This window comes from Cygnus olor, chromosome 6 (genome assembly GCF_009769625.2).
Source record: "Cygnus olor isolate bCygOlo1 chromosome 6, bCygOlo1.pri.v2, whole genome shotgun sequence".
Classification (NCBI taxonomy): domain Eukaryota; kingdom Metazoa; phylum Chordata; class Aves; order Anseriformes; family Anatidae; genus Cygnus; species Cygnus olor.
Genome location: NC_049174.1, coordinates 26512103 through 26538631, shown reverse-complemented (window position 1 = coordinate 26538631; position 26529 = coordinate 26512103). Strand labels below are relative to the sequence as shown.

Sequence of the window (26529 nt, the reverse complement as noted above, 5' to 3'; positions counted from 1 at the left end):
TCATTCTTTCCCTTTATTCACGCTGCTTCTCTGTCTCCCATGCTCTTCTCCATCTTCAGGAACCCCCTACTCTTTCCACATCCAACCAGTCGTCTGTGCAAACATCCCTTTCTCTCTCAAGCTTCCTTCCCATTGTGCATTTTTCCATACTTTGCCTCCTTTCTTTTTTTTTTCCACCCCTCTGGGCAGAGTTGTGCCCGCTGGTGCCTGGAATATCCCCGGCTGTTCTGGAATTGATTGGAGGTGATATTCTGAGGTTATTGTGTTACAGGGAAATGCTGCCAAGCACCAGGCAGTCCCGGCTGCACTTTGACCCCTCACAGCAAGGCAAGAGAGGCTTCTTCCCCATGCTTTTGGTTTGTTGTTGCCATATGGAAAAGGCAGATGGTGTTGATCAGGAAGTTAATCTAGAAGCATATCCGTTTCATGCCGTATGCGTAAGATTTGTTCATTAAACTTAGAACTCTAATTTAAAGCCAATTAACAGAGTGATTTGAAGAGACTTGTTGTTTTTGAAGTTCAAAAGAGATGCTAAGTCTCTGATTTCAGTCTTTGTACATTCCAGAGCCTGTATAACTATTGCAGTGTTGCCAACTCTCCTGGTGTTTGTTTTTTGTTGTTTTTTTTGTCTCTTTTATTTTATTTTTCCACTTTTTGGAGTGATAGTATTTTTGCCATGGGCTGGAACCATTTGGTGAAGCCTTATGAACCCCCAGGTTTCTGCCCAGTTTTAGCTTTATGTTTGGAGGAGGGTGGGCAGAACTTGTTTGTCCCTCTATCCCCTCTGCTGAAAGCCAGCACAGCTCCCTCCTTCCTCCCTTCGGCATCCCAGTATTGTTCCCTCTAAAAGTAGGAGCTGGGGAAGGAGGTAGAAAGAGAGAAGAAGCCCTGAGCTGCTCTGTGCCCTCGTAACACCACTTCCGTCAGCGTGGGGTCATCTTTGCTTCCTGTCCTCCCTCCCCACAGCATCTCCCAGGAGGAGGTTGGGACTCCCCACAAAGCTTTCTCAAGCTTGGAAGGGGCATCAGGGGCCTCCAGGCAGGCAGCTATTGCTCTACGTGTGCACACCCCAGCGTACAGCACTAATTTCCATGTGTTACCAACCCGCTGAGATTGGCCCAAGGAGGCCATTCCTAATAAATGTCAAGATTGGAAACCTGGTGTCAGGAGGACCCCAAAAGTGGTTAGTTCTGCAGTAATATTTATGCTGTTTTTACCTGAGATTAATATTCTGTAAACACTTGTAGATCCTTCAGCAACAGACGGTGTGTTTGGATAGTCCCGACGTTTAGTAGCGGCATGTGGACAGAGAAAACTTTCTTTAGTAATGTGAAGCTGTTGCTGATATAAAAGAAAACAGAGGGGTCAAGTTTTGCTCTGGTGTAGAGCCTATGACTTCACTGGGTTAACTGCTGCTACTTCTGTGTAACTGAGAACATAATTTGCCTCAAACCCTGGGAGACTGAAAAGGATCACAGCAGCCTCTGTATTAAGCCAGTGTTCAAAACAGTTGGCTCACGTTGAATTTCATAAGCAGATCGTGTATCCAGAAGATTTTAGCTGTATGACACTGTCCACTGCAAAAGAAGAGATGGCGGGAGCATCTCTTTGCTTGTACCAACTAAAATGGCACGGCACGCCAGGGAAAGCTGCCAGAAGTGCGTTGCATCAGCATGGGGGGCAGTGGGGCAGAACCTGTGGGTGCGTGAGGACAAACCTGGGCAGGAACCCGTGAGGGCTGTCCCAGCTCCCATCGCCCACACCAGGAGCCGGCCGTGCTGTGGTGGACGTGGTGCTGCTGTCAGCAGCAGGCACACCCCGACCCTGTCCTCCGGTGGGTGCCAGTGAGGGTCACCCCAATGCTGGTACTGAATATTTAGGGAGGGATGGCCAAGAGTGGTGATTCGTGTTTGACAGATCAGCCTGCTGGAGGAAATGTCTGCTTTCTGTTCTGTCCAGGGGAGGAGAAAGGGGTTTCCTGATGAAAGAGAAATCCTGAAGAAGAAAATGTCTTTTCAAGAAAAGGGTGTGCAGGGGGTATGTCTGATGAGTATCTGTTCATTCCCGAGGTTGCTGGCAGTCCTTTTCAGGCTGATGCCCTCCAAAAGACACAGGCATTTTGGGACAGCTCTTTTGACCATTCCTCAAGCACTTAGCAGGAGGGATTGTTTTATTAGGAAAGTTTATGGCTTCTTGTTTTCCCTCAAAGGCAAATGTGACTTTGTTGATTTTAATTCTATTGGGATTTCTCCCTTTTAATATACAACGCAGCTGTTAAAATAGCTGGGGTTGTCTAGGGCAAATCATATAGCACTTTCCTTGTTCAGATCTCAGATGGCTGCCTTTTTAGTGTCGCTGCAGAATTATATTACAGGGCATATGAATAGTGCTGGTATTAGTGTCAAAATCAATTACCCAACCCTCCTCCTGCAGAGAAAGCTACAAACCTTAGGAACAATCTGAGTAATCCATTTTGGGTTTCTAATTCTGAGTAATGATGGAGGGCAGGGACTTGTGCTTGAATAAGTGCACAGGGTCTTTCTCTGTATAGTCACTCCTAAATGCATGCTCTTTACAGGAAAAAGCAAGCTCCCTGTGAAACCCTTTTTCATGCCAAATGGCTCGCTGCTAAGATTAATCTGTCATTGAATTTATAAATTCTGTGTGGCACAGAGCAGCAAAAAAAGTTTAGCATTGAACAGAAAGCAAACTATGCATTGCTTAAAAAATGAATGTAGTGCTCCTGGATGGTGTGGATTGACTGCCTCCATCAATATATCTTCTCGTACTGGTAATAAAAATACTTCCATAACCTTGTGCCTCCGAGGATCTCAAAGCACTTTGCCATATTTGCAAAGTGCTATTTCCTATTTTATGGCCGTGGAAACCAGCTGTGAGAGAGGTTAAGCTTTTTGCCCAGAGACACAGAGGGGATGGTAGCAGAGCCGGGACAGGGACCTAAATCTCCAGAGCTCCATCGCTGTGTCCTGGTCACACACGGCTGATGCAGGGGGTTGGTGGTCGCTCTGTCTCAGCCGTCACCCGTGGAGCCTTGGGAGGTGGGAGGTGGCAGCGGTGTTGGAGCTCCCTCGCTCCTGGTCTGTGGGTGGAGGTGCTGAGCAGGGCAGGATCCGGCTGGGAGGATGCTCGTGTCCTCCTGGACGTGGGTGGCTGTTGGAGGAGAGCCGCTTTTGGTCACTGCTGCCTTGGGAAAAGCTTCCGTAGTTGGAGCCTCCAGCCAGCTCTTCCCCAAGCACCTTTACACAGTAAAAATAATTACAGACTTATTATCCTAAATCCTCTAAGATTAGAGTTGTTGCATTCTTTTTTTTTTTTTTCCCTAATCCAGTATTTGAGAAGGATTTACCTGTTTAATACAAACATTTATTTGAATCACTTGAATTTTTATTTTATTTTTTTTAATTCCTAACTCATTTGAAAGGAAAGCATACAGCTACAAAGGTGAGATTTTCTAATATGGGCCTGATCTCTTGTCAGATTTTGGTTGGGTAAATGACACATCTGAAAAACTGGGTCCCTACTGAGGTGTCTATGGCAGGGATTTAGAGATCTCACGTCAGGCACCACTCTGGAAAAGAAAACGTGGCTCTAATCTGCATGCTTCGCAGGCGAGCGATTTCTGTTTCCAGCCTGTCCCCTCCCTGGCTGTGGGGTTTTGCAGCCCGTGGCCCCCCGAGGACACCTCCCGCGAGGGTCAGGGCAGCTCCGGGGGTGCGGGGGCGAGCGTCTGGTTTCAAACACGGGTGCCAAGCCTTGAAAGGAGGGACTAAGGAGAAACAGGTGGGGGGCTCATCACGTAGCCTCCGAGGTTTATTTGCTTAGCGAACAGAAGCCCAGGCTGTCAGACCGAGGTCAAATACTCCTCCAGTTTGAGTGTGCTTTTTTCATACGTGGTCTGTAACCCAACCTGATTTCTGGATTAAACGCCCTGGCCCCAAGAACCTGTCCTGTGTTTGCCACCGAGCCCCGCACACGCTGGGACAGGACCTCAGGGGCCACCTCGGCGTTTGCTGGAGCATTGCTGAAGCCTGTAATTGTGGGTCTCGTCCTTTCCAATGTGAGCTGGGCTGTTTAAAGCCACAAACTGGGACCACAGATGCTTCGCCCAGCGGTGCCATTACCAGGAGCTGTGCCTGAAGGCTCCTGGGGCAAGGAGTTTGGTGGCCACCATCCTGCTGGAGCCTGGGCAGCAGCAGCGATGCTGGAGGGCTGTGTCCAGCCCGCGCAGGTCCCTCCAGGGTGCCAGCAAGGACGGCAGTGTATTTATGGGAGATGGAAGTGTTTTAAGGGACTGGTGCTGATGCCCCACTTGGTCCTGTAAGGCCGAGCAGCCGCTGCAGCTCATCACACAGTGGGGAAGAGGGGCTGGGCTTTCTGCTTGTCCATCCTGAAGTTACAGGACGAGAACTGCCCGAAAAACACTACAACAGACAGGGGGGAAGGAAGAAAAAAAAAAAAGAAAGCAACCACAAAATGAAGTGCTTGCACCGAGGTCATAGACAGCTAACTGCAAAAGTTACAGATCAGGAGTTCCTAGAATTTTTACATGTTTTGAAGTTTTTAGGAGTGTTAACTTTTTAACCCGGGATGCTCAGGAGTCGGTCAGTCCTCCAGGATGGAGGGAGGGAGGTTTGAGTTGATACAATGGCAGGAAAGCTGTCGGCACACAGAAAGAGCTCTGTGGTTTCCCAGGCATCTTTTGGCTGATCCAGTTAACTCGTGTAAGGAAAATAGCCAGAATGCTCCCGAGTATCTCAGGAGCTGAAAAATTTGCATCTGAAAAATTGTAGATCCACATTAAAAATAGAAGGGGAAGGAGGAATTAGCCGTGGGTTTTCCCAGGACCAGCCTGAGGCTGGGAGTGCCAGGTAACTGCGGGTCCTGTGAAAACAGGAGTCACCTGGAGACACTTGAAATAAAACAAGTTAAAATAGGGGAAATGGAAGTGTTTGCTGTCAGAAATGAAGCCAGACTGCTTGTTTAATAGAAACCCCATTTTCATGTGAAATTTGCAGTGTGCATATATTATATTTTCTTTAGGGAGACGAGGTAAATTTGTGACAAAGAACAAATGATGAAGCCAGCAACAGATTGGGAGCTGTGTTTTTTCATAGCCATAAGCTTTTAAAAAAAATTTTGTGCTTTGATATCTTCTGTTTTGTGGAGCTTTCACCAGCACTTGCTTTGCTATTTGTAACAGGGGTAAAGCTGCAGTGGATTTTCCCATATGACTGGTCTGGAGAGAAGAATTTCCTTGGGAGGAGGGGAATCGGTTGATGTTCGTCCTCACTGCTCCTCACCTCCTACAGACCCGCTGTGGCTTACCCGTACTCACCGCTGAAAAGGGCTGGGCAGGGCACAGGGTCAGCACTAGCGTACAGAACAAGCACAAACTGGGAAAATAAACAAACAAAAACAACTAAAATGTGCTTTTATCTGTTACCAGTACTGGAAAGTTTTTGGCTGACTTTTTTTTTTTTTTATGGTGGACTAGGTCATGTACAGGATGGAGAAATCAGTTTTATACATACTGAATTTCTGCATCTTACCTGTCCCTCAGTCCTGCAAAGCCCTTTGGACCCATCTGCTTTGTTACACAGCCCAAGTCTAAGAGAGGCTAAAAAGTGTTTTGGTCCTGATCCTTTTAGGCCTTCAGCTTCTTGAAGCCACCTTTGCAGGGCTGTGTCCTTTCTGCCTCGTAATTGCTGTACTGGCTGCGTCTCTGCAGTCAGAAACGCAGCACATCTTTGCTGCTCACAGTTTACTTTTGAGCTCTGCCGAAGCACTGGCTGCTTGCTTGTGGAGCTGATTTTGCCTGTTATTGTGAGTGACCAGAATCTGGTTTTGTTTTATGTCTTGTAGGGTTTCTGAGCTGGAAGATGCACGCCTAAGATGGAAACTTCTGCTTCAACTGCTGCTGGGAAAAAAGAAGGAAAAGGTGTGGTTCTGGAGGGGAATGGCTTTACAGAGACGGGGAAGAAACCCACTCCTGTAGCAGCTGCAGGAGCAGCAGTGACACAAGGAGGTACTTTATGTTTTCCACACTTTGAAAGCAGCAGGGGTGTTTTTCATTAGACTGTAAGAATTTAATAAGCGCAGTGGCATCTGTCCTCCTGTGAACACTGAGTTTATTGGGGTTCTCGGCCGTCGGAGGTCACAGGAGTGGGAATCTGTGTCACCGCGTGGTGTCTGAACGTCACCACACTGTGACAAGTCACTGCCAGTCCTCATGAACTGGCCCAGGGCTGGGGAGAGGCCGGGAGGTGAGATGTGCCCATCGGAGAGCTGAGGCGGCACATCGCCACGGGCCTCCAGTGGACCAACGCTGCACGGTGCCAGCCGCTCCTCCATGGAGGGGTTAAAACATGGCTGGCCCTGTTTTCATGGTCGGGGACAGTGTCATGCGCCAGCTGTGATCCTGCTAATGAGCTAAACAGGCTGCGTCGTCTTCGGCTGTCACTGCTGGGATTTTGTGGTTGGGGAGGAATTTGGGATAGTCCATCCAAGGTGGTTCACAGAGATAAAGACCATTCCGTCTGTGCTGTTACATCAGAAATAGTTGAGATCTTGACTCCTGTTTCTATGAGTATTTTCGGTGAGGTTGTGGTCCTGCTGGTCCATCAGGATGCTTTCATGGATGGGAGCAGGGTCAGTTTTGGTGGGTGTAACATTGGTGTGGGGGGGGACGTTGCAGGCACATTGTTCCCTCCTCCTCCCACCTGCCCATGTGGAACAGGCAACTCACCACCCCAAAAAGTTCATCCCTCACTGATACACGTGCATGGGGCTGGTGGTTCTCCAGGGTGGTGCCAGGGCCCTTTGTGGTGGCTCCAGCTGTGGGTGAGGCTGTGCCCACCAGGGAGGCACCACGCAGCTCTCGCTGGGGACCTGGGACAGGGCGTCCCTTCTGGGCAGGGTGTGAGGAGACAAACTTAGAAGGGGCTGCACAGCTCAGATGTGACAAGGGACATCCCAGCTGTGTAAACTTTGCAGAAAGCTTTTTTGTTGTTTAAAATATAACATATTGCTAGCCAGATTCTACCCCAAAATTAACCCTTCTCCACCCCTTCCTTCACCGCTCGGTGGTTTCTCACCACCCTGGAGAGCCGGACGATTCCTCTGCAGGCTCCTCTGTCTCTTACACAGCTCGTCTGGAGAGTTTGTGTTTTTTTGTTGGCAGAGCTGGGAAGATAGATCCTGGCCCAAATTGCTTAAATCTGCTTTATCTATCCCTTCTTTCAACACCTTGGTTACCCAGTTCTCATTTTCATTTTGGCCTGGGAAGATACCAATGTACAGAATAAGGAAGCAGCTGCTAGAACATATTCTAGCAGATTAGTTCATGACTTTGGTAAACTTTCATAGCCAAAGGGAAAGTTTTTCTTAAAAAGACCTAGAAAATGTCTTGCACAGAATTGGTTGGAAAGTCACAATTTCACACTATTGAGTGGGTTTTGAGCTACCTTCCTCATGAGCACTATGCAGAGTGACAGAAAGTAGAGCTTGCTGGGCTGTAGAAATAGGGGAAAGGCAGAAATGTCGACGCACTGAAGTTTGCCACTCCCTGCAGACTTTGATCCCTGTTAAAGAAGTGACGCTGTAGAAACCAGAGGCAGCCCACTCTCAGCATCATCTAAGTGACTGGCAGGTTCAAAGGTTTGATAGGTGCCAATGAAGTCCAAGCATGTGCTAAAATTCAAAGCCCACATACATGCTGTTGCTAATAAACACCTTCTCCCCACCTGGCACGTACCCTGGGAGTGCCTCCACCAAGGAAGCAGCCTCTGTGTTCCCAGAGATGTGACGGAAATCGGGGTCCCCCCAAGCTGGGGTGTCCGTGGGCCCTTTTGGTACCCCCAGGGTCTGGGCTGGCTTTTATGCGTCCAGCTTTATACGTCGCGTTAGCAGTGCACTCTCGCCTTTGGAAAGAATGATTTACGGGCTCAATATTTCCACTTTTATTAAGAGGAAGTGGAGAAGTGAGCAGAGGATTGTTTGAAGATGTCAGGAGAAGCATGATGAAAGCATTGTGTAATGAGATGTAAAGAGCGAAATCTGTATCATGCTGGGAAGAGAAGTGCTAATAAATGACCTGAAATGGCCAGCAGTGAAGGAGCTGGTGATGGGCTACAGGCGCCGGGGCTCTGCAGGTAATGCAAGCGGTGTTGTGGTTCAGGGCTCTTCTCTGAACTCTGGCCAGAAGTAATACTTGCTCCTGTGAGGGCGCAGTGCTGCGCGTGTGCTTGTAAGTAGAGAAATTAATACAAAATCTTCTTCTAACATCAGTTAACTGCAAGGTGTGATGTAGCAGATAATAAAAAGGCTGGGTAGCGTGGCAAGGTTGTAGTTACATAGTATTCATACTAATATAACATTTGCTTCACTAAACTAGTGTAATTACTCATAACAGGCCAGGAATATACATATTTATGCTCATATTCTTACAGAAGAAAGCAAACGAGGCATAGAGATTAATTACGTTGCTCAGCTCAAGGAGGGAACAGCAGCAGACAGGCTTTAAAGGGAGGGCCGCCAAGCTCCCCACCCTGCTTTGGGGCCATACGCACATGTCTTTATTCTCATCCAACACGAACTCTTGATTTTATTTATTGTAGAGGTTTTACTCTTTGTACTAGCATGTGAGAAAGTGGCAGCAAAGCTCAGCTCATGCTGCAGATCACCAAGCTGCTCTCCGGAGCCAAGCAGACGTAATTTGCAACACATTTCTCCTTTATTCTACTGAGTCACACAGATGGAGTGCCAACATAGTGTGTTTCTCTGATCACAGGGTTTTCTTTTTCCCTTGTAGAAATGAATAGATTCATAAGGGTTTCTTTACAATTAAGGTAATTGAAGCAATAAACTTGAGTATTACTTAAATAATTGAAGAATAGCTTTTTTATTATATTATTATTTAAACTATATTATTGTAATGTAATAATATGTCCAGTCACAATGGCTAGTTCTCTTGCTTTGGATTTTTGTCCCAAATGTTTGCAGCCTTGAACAAATTAAGTTATAGCTCTAGGAAAAGAGATCAGCATTGTTGATTCTGTCAGTGGGAAAGAGTCCTTTTGTGTTAACAATGTGTCTTGTATTTTTAGTGTCCTAAAACTGCTGTTTTAGAGATCTTCCCTGACTTTGTTTGTAGTAACTCATTGATCAGATGTTCTGAAACTAGCCGTACAGAAAGGACATCAAGGAAGTCTCTCCTAATTTTCCATAAATCATGCTGGCCAAGGAGTCAAAGCTCCTCTTTTCTTTTTCAATAGATACATGTGTATATGTGTGACAGAGATGGAAGCTGGTGTAATGATAGTATTTAGGAGCTATAGATAGTCAAATCTATAAAAGACCCTCGCACTTCTGGTGCCTCCAGTTCTGGAAGGGCAACTTCATGCTTAGAAAACCCATTTCCTGGGTGCAAAAGTGTGAATTGCTTCAAAGAGGAAAAAGGTTTTGGAGCAGAGCAGCATGTGAGTGAGACCAGGTTGGGTCCTACAGGTTAGCACTGCAGTAGCCTCCGCATGAGCATGCACAAGGAAGCCCAGGCATGTGGCTGCAGAAGAAATTTAAATGAGCCACTCTTTCAAAGGCAGAGATACTTAGGAAGATGGGTTTCTCATCTTGTAATAAAAATTAAATACAAATTCTCCTAAATGTTAACTGCCTGACTTTAACAAGACCCAGAATGCACCTTTTCCTCTCCACCCCACCCTCAGCATGACACAAACACCAAGTTCCCAAATTGATGGTGTTTATGTTTGAAACATTTTTCTGATGTCTGGCTCTGTCAAGACTAATTTTAGCTTTTCTAAAGCTGGGTAGAAATACAGCCTCATTACTTTGATGTCAGAGCATAGTTTACTATTAGTATATTCTGGGGTTTATCATTTTAGTCATGTTTAACACGGCTGCAGCAGGCATGCACTATTAAATCTGGCTTATTTTACATTCCTGTCCGAGATTATTTATTTGGAACAATTTCCTCTCTATCAAAAGACACAGCTAATGCTGAGTTTTAATGTGTTATTTACACACAAAATAACCTATTTACAACTCAGTATCTGCCGCAGGGAGAATGAATGGGGCAGTGCTCCCTTCATCCTGTTGTATCTGAGTTTAACAATCTGGATTGCTAATAGAACCATTTATCACAGGGTGGTAATTTATTTTATGTTAGCTGCACAGGTCTCCCTGCCTCTGATCTATGGAAATACTTTGTATATAATGAAGTTCAACAAGTCATTTGGTGTAAACATGGGGAAACCAAGCTTCAGAACCAGTAAGACTCTGGCTATGCTTTCTTCCAGGAGGTAACGACTCTCCCCTGATATTAAGGATTCGCTTGATGAAATACAGCTCTTTGCCCCGCGTGTGCTGTAAGGGCAGAGCGTTGGGCTTTTCTGCAGTGGATCAGAGATTGGGATGGAGTTTGGTCACTTGATTTATGGGCTGGTGGGAATGCTCAGTGCTGCAGAAGTAGCACACTCAGCCCTTTCATAGGCAGAGAAGAAGGGCAGGGAGCACCTCCCATCGCTCTCCAGAGGTCTTCTGTAAGCAAGCCCCAAGTGGTGTTGGCAGGGCGTCCTTGTGCAGTTCAGCTTGTCTCAGCGCTGTATTATGGGAAGACCATGTAAATGAGGAGGAGGAAATGCCAGCATCCCAGCAGACCTCACTGCACTGAAAAATATATAGTTCATGTGGCCTGAGACTCAGACAAATTAGGAGAACAGCCCCTATGAAGTCATCTCCTCCATCCACCCTGGAGGGGCAGGGATCTTCTCAAAAGTACGTTTTTCCTTTGGTCGTTCACATTTTCCAGAAAAACGGATATAACCAGTGCAAGCACATTCTTAGCTCCCCTGCCCTGTATTGCTTTGCTGTATACAACTTTAAAATGTCTGGGTTGGCTGCAGGAGGGAAGGGAGCAAGTGGTCAAAACAGAATGATGGGAAAGTCCTGTAATTTAGATTGCAAAATTCTCCTGCCAGCCACTGTCTCTATTAAGCATCTTCTGCATGTAGCTCAGTGGCCCCCCACCTTGGGTAGGGCTTAAGCGCAACACTGGTGTAAGAGTACTAGCAATCAAAAATTGTATTTCTTCCCTGAACGCTTCTGTCAGTCTTAAATGTGATTCCATCGGGTCTTAAAGTGGGCTTCTTTGTCACCATAGGCCCCCCAGCTGACCAGATTGTCTACGGGTCTCTCCTGTGTACCCACTGGTTTCCCTCTGGGAAGCCAGAGATGCTCGCACTCATGCAAGGCTGATTCTGTCCCTCAGTCACAGGATATCAAGGGCTGTGGCTAGCTGGAAGCTTTGTATTATGTTGGTCGCTTGAAACCTGCTCTTTGGGGTAGTTCAGATGAATCCACGCAGAGGTGGATGAAGTGGAACCCATGATGCACCTTTTTTATGTTCAAATAACAATATGTGTTGTACAGGCATCGTGGAGAGCACTGTGGGAGGAGGTGGTTGATTATTTCAGCTACATGTGACAGAATTTTAATAATTAAAATTGCCATAAACTGTGCCACAAAACCACATCTTCTGCCTGATCTCTCTCCCTCATCCAGGGCTTTCAACTCTGGGTTTCAGTCAGCAACATTCTTTGTTGGGCAACCCTTCACTTCATCAGGTGATTGGAGTCCCGCTACTTGGCCACTTGTTGTTGAGGTGGTGGTTTTTTTTTTTGTTTGTTTGTTTGTTTTTCCTCATGGGGGAAACCCTCTTCCTGAGCCCCTGCGCAGGGTTTCTCTGTGTGGTAGCCAGCCCTGTCAGCCTCAGAGTGGATAACCATTAATGTTTGCAGGCTTTGTGGTTCACATCACATAGCCCTCACAGAAGATGCTTGTGTCATATCACCCAAGCACTTGATGATATACTAATTTCATAATATCAGCCAGCATTTATCGATTGTATGCAGCTCCCCCAAATTGTCATACCAGAGATTCCTACTGTTTCAGCCCATTACAGATGCCAAAGTACTTTGAAGACAGAGCAATTTAATCTTGCCCCTAACCACGTTGCAGGATTGCACACCACCTCCAAAAGCTTTTATGGGTTTAAAATAGAAAAAGGTATTCTTCACAGGCTGGTTCTGGCACTGGTGATCCCTACCACTAAGTACCACCTGAAAGACCTTTGTATTTTTTGAGTCTATTATCATCATCATTAGCAGTAGTCATCATAATAATAGCTTCTGCTTTTCTGTTACTTTGTAAGCTTCAAAAGCTTATTCTGGCAAGTGCTGATGTATCTCCTTTCCCATGGATACAGTTTAGACTTCAGTAAAGTGCCACTCAGAGGGCACCTAAATATAACCTTTTTAACCAATGCTAAACTTACCTATTTGTAGATTGCTCATATTTAGTCAAGTAAGAAAATCGGTGGTGATAATGGATTATATTTATGGTGATGCCTTCCTGGACTGTCTCTTCTGTGCTGCCAGTGTATTGCCATAGTTTGTATTTTTAGCCTCTGTGTCAGCTTTTTACCTGAGAATTTGCACAGGTTTTGTAAATTAATTCTCCCAACACCATCCATTAACCATGGCATTTGAACCTGCCGCAATCATGGGGGACTGGGAATGGGAATTGTTTTGTCTGAGGGTGGCTGGATAAATTTTAGGTGTTTAGTTTGCATTTAGGTGTCCCTTTGCAGTAGGGTGGGCGTAAATCGCATTGTGGAGATGGGTGCTTTTTTCCCTGAAGGACTTCATGACTGATTTAAGGTAGCTAATGTTAGGTGGGGCAAATTCAAGTCTTTGTGACTTGGCCAAAATTGTGCAGAGTGGCATTAAAACCAGGAACCAAGGTGGAAGGAGGTTAATGTTTTAAAGGTCATCATTCACATTCATCAGCCCGCAGCCAGATGAGCAGGCTGAGAGCCCTGGCTGCCAGCTCTGAACTGAAATCTCACCCCAAGGCTTCTCAAGTCGGAGTCAAACTCAGCCCCCAGGTATCCTCCGAGCTGGGGGTGCAGCTTCCCCAGACCTGCTGCGGCTTCACACCAGCACTGACAAGACTAGTGTTTCACCTGCCTGTTCAGAGGGATGGGCAATTTAAAATCCCTACTAAGCAGCCAAGGAAAAACCAGTAAATTCTAAAGGCTACAAAAGGCTCCTAAAAATAACCCAAGTGGAGGAAGGCTATTAATGCAGAAGTAAATAATTATGCTAAGGGAAGCAACTAGAGAGTCCAGTTGTGTAAATCACTTTAAGGAGAACAAGCCTTAGATAAAATCCATTCTTTTATCACACAGATTAAGTCTTCCTTTTGACGCTAAATAATTGATAGGGTTTGGCAGAGTGTTCCACGGCTGCCTCTGTGGAGCAGTGGGACTGCTCCTGAGGTCAGACGAATGGCAGAGAAAAATGTTCCTAGAAATGCTGTGTATCCAATACCAGTACCAAGAAACGGGGCTTGTATTCCCGGCACTTTCTAAAGAATTTCTGCATGGCCTTGAGAAGACAGCCACACGCCTCGGAGTGAAAGGAGGACTTGGTATTTCTTGTCTCCTCCTTAAACTGCAGCCAATGAAAACAGGCAGTCTGTTTTCATGGCTTCGTGTGCTGGTGAGCGTGGTGCAGAGCACACCATTTCTCCACGTTCCTCTGCACCGTGTTTTTTTTGTTGTTGTTTTGTTTTTTTAATAAGAGAACATGAACTATGCTGTCTGGGAGCTCAGGTTCTGTGAACTCTTTTCTTACCTTTGTCAGCCTCGATAGTGCCTTCAGCCTCTTGTGTATGAACATCCCGCTATGACAGGGAGAAACCATTGCTGCCGTTCTGCAGACAGGGAACAGAGAGGCAGGGAAGAATTTTCCAAGGCCAAGGTGGCTCTAAGGGGTTTCATGGTTTTAGAGACAAATTAAGAAGCAGTCATCTCTGCGACTTCGGAAGTTCATAGGTGGTGTACGTGTGACATCCATGGTGGTGGAGAGGACTAAGTCCAGGTCCCTTGGGTCACCATATCCACTAGCAAGTCCTTCCTGTCTCACTGATACGCCACATAATTGTGGTTAAATGACTCATATTCTCATGTCTGTCTGCCAAATGGAGTTGTTTCTTTCCCCAAAAGGGAGTTGAACATAAGCTGTCTATGCATCATATAGTGCCTTTGAGAACATCCTCTTGCGGAAGTCAATACCATTTCTTTACATTGTATAAGGCTATGAAAGTGTTCAGAAGCAATAATTGCTTGTTACTAATTTAAAACTTTTTTTTTTGAAAGAAGGCTTATAATTAGGGGACTATAATGAATAATATTTTTCCAGAACCAAGTGGCACAGAAACAGCAGAATCCTTAAATTGTGAAATAAATCAAGATCCCAGGAATTCTGTGCAGGCTGTTTTGGCAGGGTGAGTTCTCTGACCTTAACAGTAATGCCAGAGAGTAGACCTCAAGCCAAGATCATAAGTTTAGCTCTACCATAGAGGAATTAAGTAGATATAGTCATTTCATACTAACTGGTCTAGGATTATATTAAGCTTGTGAGTTTGCACGTGTTTCAAAGCAACCTGCACTGGGTGTTCTGTGACTCCTGTAGTGATGTTGGGTTGAGATCAGGCATACTCTGGTGGAAAGAAATGAGCTATGGCTTGGGCACTTTGGTTGACTGAGTCCAAAATGAAAATAAAAAAAATTCACTGTGTGATCCCACTTGAACACAAATGAAAAAGATTTCACACAAACTTGTCTGAAATCAATTCTACGTTTTCTACAGTCTGTTAGAGAGTTCTATAGGGCTTTTCTCCTTTTTTTTTATACTTCTTTCTATCTTCTGGAATTCCAGCCACTTCTAAGAATATATTCCAGTGGAAATGCTTCCAATTGCAAGTGAAATGTAAATAAGAACAGGAGTACTGCAAGCAAAATATTTATGTTTACTGTCATTAATATCTGATCTTTAAAATACAGTAACATTTGTAGGGATTGAATGGTACTGTTTGGGCCAGAAAGCTGTCCTCTTTTTTTCTTGTGTGGATCAGCTCCTGACTGTGACAGATTTTCAAAAAAATCACAGCTTGCAGCAGATGCATCCCTAAGTAAACAGTTAAAGTTGATGTTTTAATAACTTCAGTTGTATTGATGTAAAAGCTCAGTGTCTGAGTATTCCTGAAAAGCATCCAATAGAGGAGATATCTGCCCATAAGCCTTGGCCCCATGCACGCTGCTTCCACTATAGTTTGGTTGTTTAAACCAGCACAGAGATATGTCTGCACCTAATGAGATGCTCTGACCCTGCAGAGAGTGGTAAGGGCTAGATCCAAAGTTTTGGGAAACATTTTAATTTTCCCCGAGTTAATTTTTTTGTCATCTTTATCTGACCTGGTTTTCTATCCTGGACTCTCCTTGGTTTATGGCCACTGTTTGTGGGGAGGGCCAGCTGCGACAGGAGAACCAAGCAGCTGCCACTTCTGCATGCTCGCTGGGGTGATACTGGTGTCCTGCGTGAATGAGTGGAAGTGCCTTCTTTGTTAGGTTGAGGCTAAGCTAAACCTTGTTCCTACCAGTTTGCAGGTAGAGCTGGTGATGTTCTTTGTGAGGCATTTATAGCCACACTTTAAAGGAGAAAAAGGGAAACACATAGGTGAGGAATTCAGGCATTGGTTTGCACGTCTGATTTTAATGAGAGGAATTATTATGTGTTGTGGGAAGCTGACCTGACTCCCAGAGGCTGCTTGTGTGAAGGTACCCAATTTTTTGGTGGCTCCCTACAGTGAAGGCACAGAACTGAGCCTGGGGAAAATTAGTTTCAGTTCCTGATCCAGCCCCAAACTTCCTTCATGATTTTGGGAAAGCTGTTTGACTTCCCTTCACTCCCCTGTTTATATAATGAACTTGCGTTGTTCTTTGGGCCTCGAGGCCCATCAATCAGCATCTGGTTAGCATGTTTATTGCACTGGTCATACTGAAGCACTTAACAGGTCAGAATGCATGGAGGCTGCCATTCCCCCCCTCCTCACCGCATGAAGTGGGTGCTGCTGCCCCTGAGCGCTGCGTTACAAGGGTGACCTTGTTCGTATTTCTGAAGTGTCAACCTGCTGTTGTCAAAGCGGCCCAATAAAACAGATTTGCAGGGTTAGGGAAGATGAGGTTAAGTTGTTATAGAGAAGACATTTTCAATGTCTGTAGTGGAGAGACTGTTTGTGGATACGCAGAGACTGAGCGTTTTCTAAGGGGTTACACTGTGCTCTGGAGTAAGAAAGATTTTCAGGCAATCTCTTCTGGCAAACTTAGTTGGAGAACACGATGTTATAGTTGCGTAAATCTCTTACATGGCAACAAGAAAGTGTTTTTTTGCCAGTTTAGCAGAGTTTTCTACGTGCGTAATCTAGGGGTGAACTTTATCAAATAGTTTGCTGAGGTTCAAGAACTTGAACAGGGTTTTGGATGGACCTAGATGAATTTACAGAAACCATACAGAGCTTTAGGATTTCACCCTGACCCAAGCAATATATAGTTGTTTTATCTAAGTCCTTTGTTGCTAGACTCTTAGGAAAGGTGTCGTTCTGGGGACCAGGTGATGGAAGAAGAAAATCACTGACTTGGGATGACAGTTTCAGAGAAAAGCTGAGTTTCAGCTTTCTTTCCTGTTAGCCTGCTGTGCACATGCACACTAGTACTGTAATCAGCTGCAGAGGAGCCAGCAATGCTATTGTTTGATCTGGTGCAATTTTTCCCATTCGGAAAACTCCTGAGGAAACTTTGCATGCTGTTACAAAGATAGCCTTAAAACATCCAAGGTCCTGTATTTCAAATGCTGGAGCAGTGACTCTTAAAATAGATATGAGCTGGCTGAAAATGTAAAAAAACAAACAACAACAACAACAAAAACACAAAACATTTGCATCTCTTCTCCTGAGTTCTGTGCGTGTTGCACTTCTGTGAGCAAGCTTAAAGGGTTGGGAGGGAAAAAAGGAGCTTTGCACACCTCTGTGCCTCTTTCAATTTTAATTCCACTCAAGCAATGTATTAGCAGCTGAAATAAGATCCAAGGCTATCTTTTGGCCATATAGAGTCACTGACACTTGAAACAGGACGGATTTATGTGTGGTTACTAAAAAATATATAGCAAAATGAAAGTCTCAGACACTGAGTTCATGTGCATTGCCCATTGTAAAGATAAGTAACGGCTGTTATAAGATCACTTAAATGGTTACCTTTGGGACATAAAAGGGATCTTTGAAGACAGTAAGTCTTAATACAGAAATGTTTACTCATAAAAAATACATTTGGAAGGGGGGAGGGGAACACATTTCCTATTAATGTGGTTTTTGCCTTTTATGGCAGGTTGTAGCAGGTCTTTAACCTCTGTAGCACTTGAGCAGGGATAGAAATGAGCTTTCTCTAAGTATCAGCCCAAAGGGCCTTTCCTCACTGCCAGTATCTGCAGTGTCTCTTGTAAAGATGGTTTTAGTTTATTCTCCCTTTCTGTGACCCAAGTGAAAAACTCTTCTGTTCCAACTTCAAAACCCTCCAGTAGTTAAGTCCTAAGGGCAGAATAGAAATGTCCTCCTGAACTTGGTTCACTTAACCCTGTGTTTTGTGAGGCATGGGGCTAGTGGCCCAAACCGTGCTTAGACAGTGGGAATTTGAAGGCTATGGCAGCCAGCTGGCACAGGGAACTGGCCCATGAATGCTGTGCGTGTGGATACCAGGAAGGAGGGACGGTGTCTCATCAGATACGAAGGGTGCAGATGTGTACATGAAGTGGTGGCTCACAGAAGAGCCAAGTAGTTTGTCATACACAGAGGTGGCCATGCCACTTGTGAATCTTCTGGTAGAAGTTCTGCAGGTAGTTCTGAAATACTTTTTCCAGACAATTAGCATACTCCTTAATGAGGCAAAAGTTGGTGTCAGCAGCATTTGATCAGTGCTCTGTGGACTTATAACTAGGGAGGACATGATTACTGCTTCAAAATTTTGCAGAACTGTTACAAGATGGGGTAAGCCACAAGGTCCCAGCAGTCTCAGAGCAGTGGAGAGAGGTTTAAAGTCCATTATGGAAACTGTGGTGGATTATAGTCAAAAGAATTTACTTAGATAAGATGATTAATGTAGCAGCAGACATAGCCTAGACCAGAGGTGCAGGAGGATGGCTGAGCTGTGTGAGGGATGGGAAGGCTTTTGACCAGCCTTTGGCCAGAGGTATAAGGAACAAAACTGTAACAGCAGGGTTTCTGCCAAAAGACACCATTTTGTGGGATCTTCATGAGCAGAACTTGGCAGCAAAGGGAGAAGTCATGAAAATACTGGAGTGGAAGAATTACAAGCTCATAGAAACTTGACAGGAGCTGGCTGGGTGCAGAAGGCTACAAAAGGTAGAGAAGCAAGAAGAACATCCATGTTAGTTGTGATGATGAGGCTACTACGCTGAGACAACTGGACTTTTGATGAAGCTGTTCTCTAAGTCCATGGCCCAGTGCGAAAGTAGCTCACCGCATGTCAGTGACAGGTCAGGACTATCAGTGGTTGTTGACACTGTTATTCCAAAACCTGATGCTCTTTGAAGCAGTAGTCCTCTAGGTAACTTGTAGAAATCACATTTCTGAGTCACATACTGGCCTGTCTTTGTAGTTGGTACAGCATGTTCTGGTCACATAGTGAGATAGAGGACAGATTAAGTGAAAGACAGGCAGGATTTCCATTCAGGAAATTGGTATGGTAATGACAGATACAAGGTCTTGGCATGTTTCAGATAGGCTTCATCTAGCCTCTTCAGGTAGCAGGTACAAGCATGGCTCTTGCTTATGTTCACCCAGTCAAGCATGAGGAGGTAACAAGTTCTCTAGGGAGGCTGGTATTTAATATCTGCCAGATGCCTGGCGGAGAATACTAACACAGATCCCAGGCTTAACGTGCCCTGGGAACGCAGATGGTTGGTAGCAACACGCTTGGCCCCACAGCCACATCTACCTTTTCTCTGTGGCAAAGGTGTTTGGATTTTCATCCCTTCCTACCTACCTGGGTCAGAAATGTAATGGCTTGGTCAGAGAAACCATCTGCCAACCTCCTTGGCAATGTGGAGAGTATCGAGAGGGTCAGTGGGCGAGGGAGGGAGAGGTGCTGGGGTTGTCACTGGGGTGTCACCGTGGTAGGTATGGAGTGACGTGCTTTGCCCTGGGCTTCACATGATGGTCCCCTCTCAGGCAGGACGACCCAAGTGCTACAACGTGGAGAGGGCCACTTGAGGAGTGCTTCAGCCGCCTCCTGCAAGGCGTGCATACCTCCCGGACACTGTGGTGAGGGGAGAGGGAGGCAGCATCCAGGCCTGCTGTGGCCTGTGTGGGAAGCCCTGGGGATCCCACAGCTTGTCCTCAGGCCTGGAGCGGGGAGAGGGCTTCTAGGAATCTCACTTTCTTACGGAAGAAAGGACCCCTGCAAGGCTCCGTATAAATCAGGGCAATAAAACTGCCTGTGGTCGCGATCAAATTATACGGTCTAAATCTATATAAAAGGACTGGAGAGGGTTCATTCCAGTGCTAACGTCCTCCTCGCTGTATGCAGCAAGCGGGGGCGAGGAGGAGGGAGCAGGGCAGGCGCTGGGCCCACGGCACCAACGCGCCGGGGAAACGATTTGCTGAGGTGGTTGAAGTACATGTTTTCAAAATCTGTTTGTGTCCGTAAGGATTTTAGAGGAGGATGTCGTCTGCTTACTCGGTAACTTCTGTGTGGCCTGCAAGCGGTTTCAGATGCTCGGCCAAAACCAAATAATCTCTCCTTTTAGGAAATTCGAAAAGTATGCATGCATCCCAAAAAAGAAGGGAGATGTGATGTCCCGTGCTCCTGCCACGGCGCGTTGTGCAATCGCTGCTTGCTCGCGGGGGCGGCAGGCTGGGGGAGAGGAGCCTGTGCTGGTGTAAATAGAGACCAGATATTATGATTTGGGTTTGGACGAGATTGTTTTTAACAGGAGAAAAGACTACCGGCGTATGTCATATATCTCCAGAATTCAGCTGAATGCTGGAAAAATGTCCAAATTAGGACATGGTACTTACTAGAATTAAAATAACAGAACTAGCAAACTTTCATAATGAGAAGAGCTTGCAGATAAAGTTGAAATTTATGGAAGTGTAGGAGATTTTAAACTTAAGGTTTTGGCTTCTTTTCTGGGGAGCCTGGCCATGCTGACAAGTTTATAAATCTCTGCGGTATTTGGCTGATATCCTGGGGCTCTGCACTGCCCTACTCAAAAATGGTAGCTGCCTTCGGTGTTAATTAAGGGCCACGTTAAGGAAGAGTGGTGGGAGCAAAGGGGGGGCTTTCAAGTCCTGTGGCTGCCGCTTGTGCAGGAAATGAGGGGAGCGGCTGCACGCGTGCAGCCCGAAGCCAGCGGGACCCCCGTGTCCTGCGTCTGCACAGCAGCTGTGCGGGGCCAGCGAGAAGGTGTGAGAGGCTCATCGGCTGGGGGCAAGGATCAAATCCCTTGGGAAGCCAAAAGCCAGAACGCTTTTTTTTAATAGCAGTAGCAGGTTTAGGCACAAACCAGCGACGACCACTGCAGAGTCCGATGAAGGAAACGGCACCAAGAAATTTAATAACCTGTTATATTTATGTAGCACATTTCATCCTCAAAGTATTTTACGAACTTAATGATGTGCAAACTACAAGCGCGCATATCCTTTCATCTGCCACCGACTGTAGCTGCCTTCGGTGTGAAGGCTGCTGATGGCTGTTTTGCAGCATCACAGCAGCATCAGGCAGCAAGTGGGAAATGCTGTAACTGATTGAACTGGGAGCAGGAAACTTTACGGAGGCAAAACTTCACCTTTGGGTGAGACAGAAGGGTTGGGAACAGTTTTGCTGGCAAAAGGCATGTGTAGCAATACTTTCTGTGACTAGAATCAGCTATTGATCTTTTAGAGATCCCACTAGGTAGCTCTTTCTTTAGGGAAAGCTGCAAGCTTAACCTTAACTAGCTAGAAATATGGGATGAGCTTTCTTCAGTGCCACTTGGCAGCTTCCTGCTCAGACAGTACATGTAGACTCCAATGTGCGTGAGCTGTTTTTCCACCTGAGATCCAACGGGATCAAATAACAGGTTCCATGAGTGGTGGTGTGAAGATGTCCATTTCTTAAATTTTCCCACTTAACAGCATTCCCATCTCAAAGGAAGGGTATTTATTTTTAAAAAGGGTCAATAAGCAAGTATTAGAAACCCTAGGAGAGGTACAAATCGATAGCATTTCAAAGTTGTCAGGAAAGAAAAAGAAAAAAAAAAAAGCCACACCAGCAGCTTTGCCCCTGTTATCTTCCTGAGGAAGTTCTTTATTTTCAGGCACGGTAGTTTTCAATGTCATCCTCCCTGTAAGAGTTTTGGTGTGCCATCTAATCCCCCAACTTAATGAGTTCTGCAGGGATGCACCACGATAGCTAAAGATCATTTACCTGAATTGCTTTTTAATTTCTGGAATGGGAAGCTGCTTGTGCAGCAGGATAATTACATTATAATTTACAGCAATCCAAAATCAATAAATTTAGTCATATTGGGATAGAGAAGGAGGGTGAAAAGTCCCCCCGCCATTAAATTACTTCACACTCTGTACTTGATGTTCCAAGATCTCGACAATAAACTGGGGGATGGGAGAGCAGGGTGGAGAACCACTGCCTTCCTGAGACTGGCCGGTAAATCAACGTTGCCCAGTGGTTTCTGTAGTGAAATAGCACATGGGCATGCTTGCAGAAGCAGGCAAATAAAGTGGATAATGTCCTCTCTTTGATTTATTTTAATCCTGGAGAATTAAAGGAGAGAAAATGCTTTGCACTTGCTGGGCCCTTACACCACTGCGGGAAGTTGATGAGCTGTTGCCAGCTGCAAGCTAAACCTGGGTGTCCACCTGAGCTTTGGTCCCTGCCTGAATTTAGCAGTAGAGTTGAACATATACTGGGATAAGCCACTATGTGAGCAGGTATAGATGTCTTCAGATGATATTGGATGTCTGCCCTGCACAAGCTATTGAACTTATCACAAGGAGCAATTAATAAAAGTTGGTGAAATGTATTGCAAGGAGAACAGATTCCCTGGTCTCAGTGTTTCCTCATCTTAAAGCCTCCTTTCCTCCCTACTCCCATACCCAAGAGGGACCACATGAGGGCTGGTCTTTTTTATGGAGAGTCTTCAAAACCCAGCTGTGCTGTGGCTGCTGGAAGCTCCAAGGGAGGATGGCTTGCAACGAGAGGGTTGGGACCTCGGTAGCACAGCTCTGCGGTGTGAGCCTGAGCCAAGCCCTGGCAAGGCGGTGGCATCAGTGGCGCTCCAAGATTTCCAGGGTCCACCCAGGAGTCAAGGTCAGTTCCTGTGTCCAGGAGAAATAGACAAAGGTAGCCCAAACACACCGCTGTGTGATTTAAGAGAAATATTATTTGAGCAGCCAGTTCAAAGGGTTTCAGTTGGGCACATGTAGATCGGAGCTGTGATTTTGGTGTGATTTTTTTTTTTTTTTTTTCTTTTTCCTGGTTGTATTAAATTTCACCCATGTCTTTGCTGAGGTACAGCCTGCTGAATTCCTCTCAGAGGAAGATGTATTAGGCGTTTCTGGACTTCTCCTGCTCAGACTGACTCGATTTTATTTTTCCTTTGAAACCACAGAAAAGCTGTCAATGCTGCACCCAAAAAAAAGGATGTCGTATGAAAGGAAATCACTTTGTCTCTTGTATTTGAGGAGGATTATGATCTGGCATGACCTCATTATGGGTTAGGCGAGGATATTTCTGGAAATACTAATTAAATACTTTTTCCATCCCCTGTGCCCTTGTAGCATGTGTAGACTTTATAACAAGAAAAAGAGAAAAAAACTGTCTGCAAGGAATTTTTTTAAGCTCTTTCTGCAGTCAAATGAAGGAAGTACAGCTACAGAATGGTAGCAATATTAGAAGCTATTAAACAAAATTTTCTGAGTTGTGATGAACTAGAGGAAAATAATTATCTGAAAGACGAGAGCAAAGCTGGGATTCTCCAGGCACTTTTGTCTATGCTTGACTATAAGGATGAGAGTAATTCTTGTAATTTCACATCACTTTGGCTTGCTGAAAACATCCTCCCTTCTCTGCATTTTTTTTTTCCTGTTAATTTTTTGTTCATACTCAGCTTTGGTGTGCGCAAGCATTAGTGCACAGCCCTACAAACCAACTCGTTGGCAAAAGCTGGAGGTGAGCTGTGGCACAGGGGTGGAGATCTGTCATGCTGGCTCAGCCACGGGAGAAATTACATGGTACCATCTCCTAATATGTTTATTAATGGATAACACTGTTATTTCCTATGGTGGTGTTCTTCTTCTGGGCTTACTGAAACCCATTACACTCCAAGAATTGTATCCTCAACTTGTGGCAGCTCAGAATCCGGCCCTGACCGTCTGAGCTGTTTCCTATTGAGGTCAGTGGGAGTCTTCCAGTTAACTTCAATGGGAGCTGGACTTGGCCACTGACAAAATGTCTTTAGAAATTGCCTTCAGCAAATAAACTTGTAAATGTTAGCACTAAAATAGCAACGTGCAGGCCCAAATATGTCTGTATTGAAAACACATGCTGTCAGACAGATAAAAATGTGTTCGTATAAAACCTTCAAACATCATCATGTTGTAAGGATTTTTTCTTCAATTGTGAAACGATTGTAATTGTATATTTAGCACTTTGGATTGCTACCCTGTTGTGTGGTACCTCACATACAGTTGGGTCTAACGAGGCGAACCCCTGCCTTGTTCGGGAGAGCAGTCAGTCAGTGGTTTTTGTCTTCTCTTATTGTTCTAAATCCAGGGATATGGTTCTTCTATTTTTCTATGAATGCAAGATTGTCTCCAAATTGCAGTGTTCCACTGCTATGTAACAATACCCAGTCCTGCATCTTCTTTAAGTCTCATTGCCTACGCTGATGTAAAACGGGACTGCTATTTTGCAGCCAAGCGAGGGAAATGGCTGCTTCATGCAGTAACTTCAGGAATTGCCTCTTGACCTGTAAGTGTCCAACCTTACACTCTAACAGCACAGATGGAGAGATTTGGAGGAAATACCCAGGTTTTTAAGCTTTTTTCTCTCTCTGCCCTTCCCAACAGCTAGGGTAAATGAAAGCTCTGGTTAGGGTGGCTCGGGGAAGCCCGTGGCTGATGCCTTGGTGCGCAGAAGCCCAAGTGGCTCGTCTGTCATTGGCGTCCTGAAGTGCCGCACTTGAGAGAGTGATGTTTAAGGCAGACAGAGCCGGGTGACAGCTTAAATGCCTGTTGTAAATCCTTGAGCCCCTGGAGTGGATTGATAACGGATAACCTGATGCGAGGCGGCGCAGGGGCAGCTGTGGCAGCGGTGACTCCATGAGCAGTCCCAAGCCACGCTGCCTCCGCCTGTCGGCGAGCCAGCAGCACCTGGCTTTGGGAAGAGGGAAATGAAAAGATCCTATCAGGGCTCATCTGAGATGACTTGTGTAACCATCTCAGTCCTCCAGATTCAAGTTGATAATATTTGAATACTCCTCCCAGCCATGCGGGTGATGCAAACGGTGTTGCTCTTGTCTCTGTTTCTCTCATTAGAGGCACTTCTTTGCAGGGGTCAAAATCAAAGCTCTTCCTATGAAGTCTATTAAAATGAACTGAAACTGCCCGGAACAGGGAACAGGAAAATCTTTGGCATGGTAAACTCTCTTGGGGAGCTGATGGAAGCTGGAGCTCGGTGGATAAACATTGAGATGGGCTGGAGTTTGCTCAGACAAACACCTGGACTTCTCCAGAACATGTCCTCAGCTCCCATGGGACACGCTCACATCAGGGGGTCCTGCTGGGCCCTGTAGGTGGTGGCAGAAGTACAGTTTTGGTGCTGTTGTTTTGGTGTGACCCCCTTTCTTCTTGCAGGACTGCTGAAAGAAAATCCCCTTAGTCAAAGCTTGGCATTTATATCGTCTCAGAGAGGCCTCTCCAGCCTCATCTGCGTCAACAAACTCCTCCAGTGGAGAGTACAGTTTATACCAGCAGGAGGGTTCCTACTGGAGCAGAAACCCATTCCACAGACCAGCACAGACTACGCAGGAAACTGATGTTTTCTTGCTCTCTTCTTTTTTTTTTTTTTTTTAAAGTTTTTTTCTTTGGCCAGTGCATCTATCTCTGCTCAGGACTTGAGGAGCTGGGAGGGTTGGAGCAGGGTGCGAGGGGAAAGTGATCAGGACCCATCTCCCTGAGAGGGTGCTGAGGAGACCCGCGGCACTTTGCAGATCAGACCGGTCCAGCCTGAACCCGTCATCTAGAGGGGGAAAGGCACGTGAAGGTTTATGCACAGAGATTTATGTGTTCAGTGACTTTTTTGGCTTTGCAAGAGCAGGGGCACAGACCCTGAGTCCAGGCTGATTATGTGAAAAAGTAACATATGAGCTAATTCAGAGTGAGGCAGAAGAACAGTTTGGGATTTAAAAATCTCGGTCCTGTTACTGATTTCTCCGGAAGAGGTGAACTAGTGATTCTGCCTTTAATTCACTAGTATTGGGCTAAAATTCTGTTGGCTCAAAAAGGAAGTGGTAGAGTAAAGGAAAGATGTAATAAAATCTCCCTCTTCTTTACAAAAAAAAAATAGAAATGTTTTGCACAAAGCAAAGACAATTCTCTGATTAGAAATGAAAGTTGTAGTCCCATGGGGCCAGGGTGGATTACTGCATACCACTTGCCTTTGAAATCAAGGCCTCCAACCTTCTTAATGTCCAGGTGGGGAATTCCGGTGGCTTTACTCTAATCCAGGCAAATCTGAAATCCAACCCTGTTGGGAGGAAACAATGTGGGAAACAGATTCATCTTGATCTCAGCTTTGTGCCTTGGAAAACGATTAAGACCAACTGTTAAGCAGCTCCCGATAGAGTTCACAAACCTGCCGGCCTCTGTGTGACACAGATTTCTCAGTTCAGGCTTCACCCCTTAAAATAACAGATGGAACTGATCTGGTTAAGCTACAAAGTGGGTTTCCCTTATTCCACAGTTGTTAAAATATTATTTCTCTAGTTGCAAATGATTTTTAATCTGATTGCTTTGCTGCGATTAATTTTTTTCCACTTTCTATTGTTCCTTTAAAAAATTCAAACAAAACAATTTAGTGCTGCTGACAGGCAGCCACACTGACTTCTTTGAGACTGATGCCCTGAGACACTAAATCCCGTGCAGTACTGTGGAGGTCACACACATGGTCCTATCAAACTCACCCAGTAGGGTTCCTTCTTTACCCTTTTTCCTGTCTCGATCTCCGTCAAGATAACTGGTTTTATAGTTGTTTATGAGGATTTCAAAGTGTTTTAGAAAATCAAGTCCTTTGAGGTAGAGAAGTGTTCATGTTCTGTACATAAATAAAAGGGGGAAGCAGGAAAGCTGCTCTTCGTTAAAGCTGATTTTGGCAAATCCATGAAGAAAACTAAGGACTCGCAGGTCCATCTACTATGGATAGTTGTTGGAATCATTTCCTTAATTGTTTCCTGCTTCCATGAGATTTCTGACTTGGTGAACACTGGAAGGACACCGTGACTTTGCAGAAGCTTCCTGAAT

The 26529-nt window shown here is 45.4% G+C and overlaps 1 protein-coding gene across 7 annotated transcripts in view; it reads left to right on the top strand.

Moving 5' to 3' along the window:
• The window catches only part of GLI2 (GLI family zinc finger 2), a 193005-nt gene that overhangs the window by 47947 nt on the left and 118529 nt on the right, over nt 1-26529 (top strand). For 4 of the 7 annotated variants that reach the window (XM_040561197.1, XM_040561199.1, XM_040561200.1 and 1 more), the window contains exon 2: nt 5884-6046. In XM_040561197.1, the coding sequence (XP_040417131.1) occupies nt 5914-6046 (133 nt within the window). In that variant the 5' untranslated portion in view covers nt 5884-5913. The remainder of the gene's footprint in view (nt 1-5883; nt 6047-26529) is intronic. The other 3 variants (XM_040561201.1, XM_040561203.1, XM_040561202.1) reach the window with 1 other exon arrangement.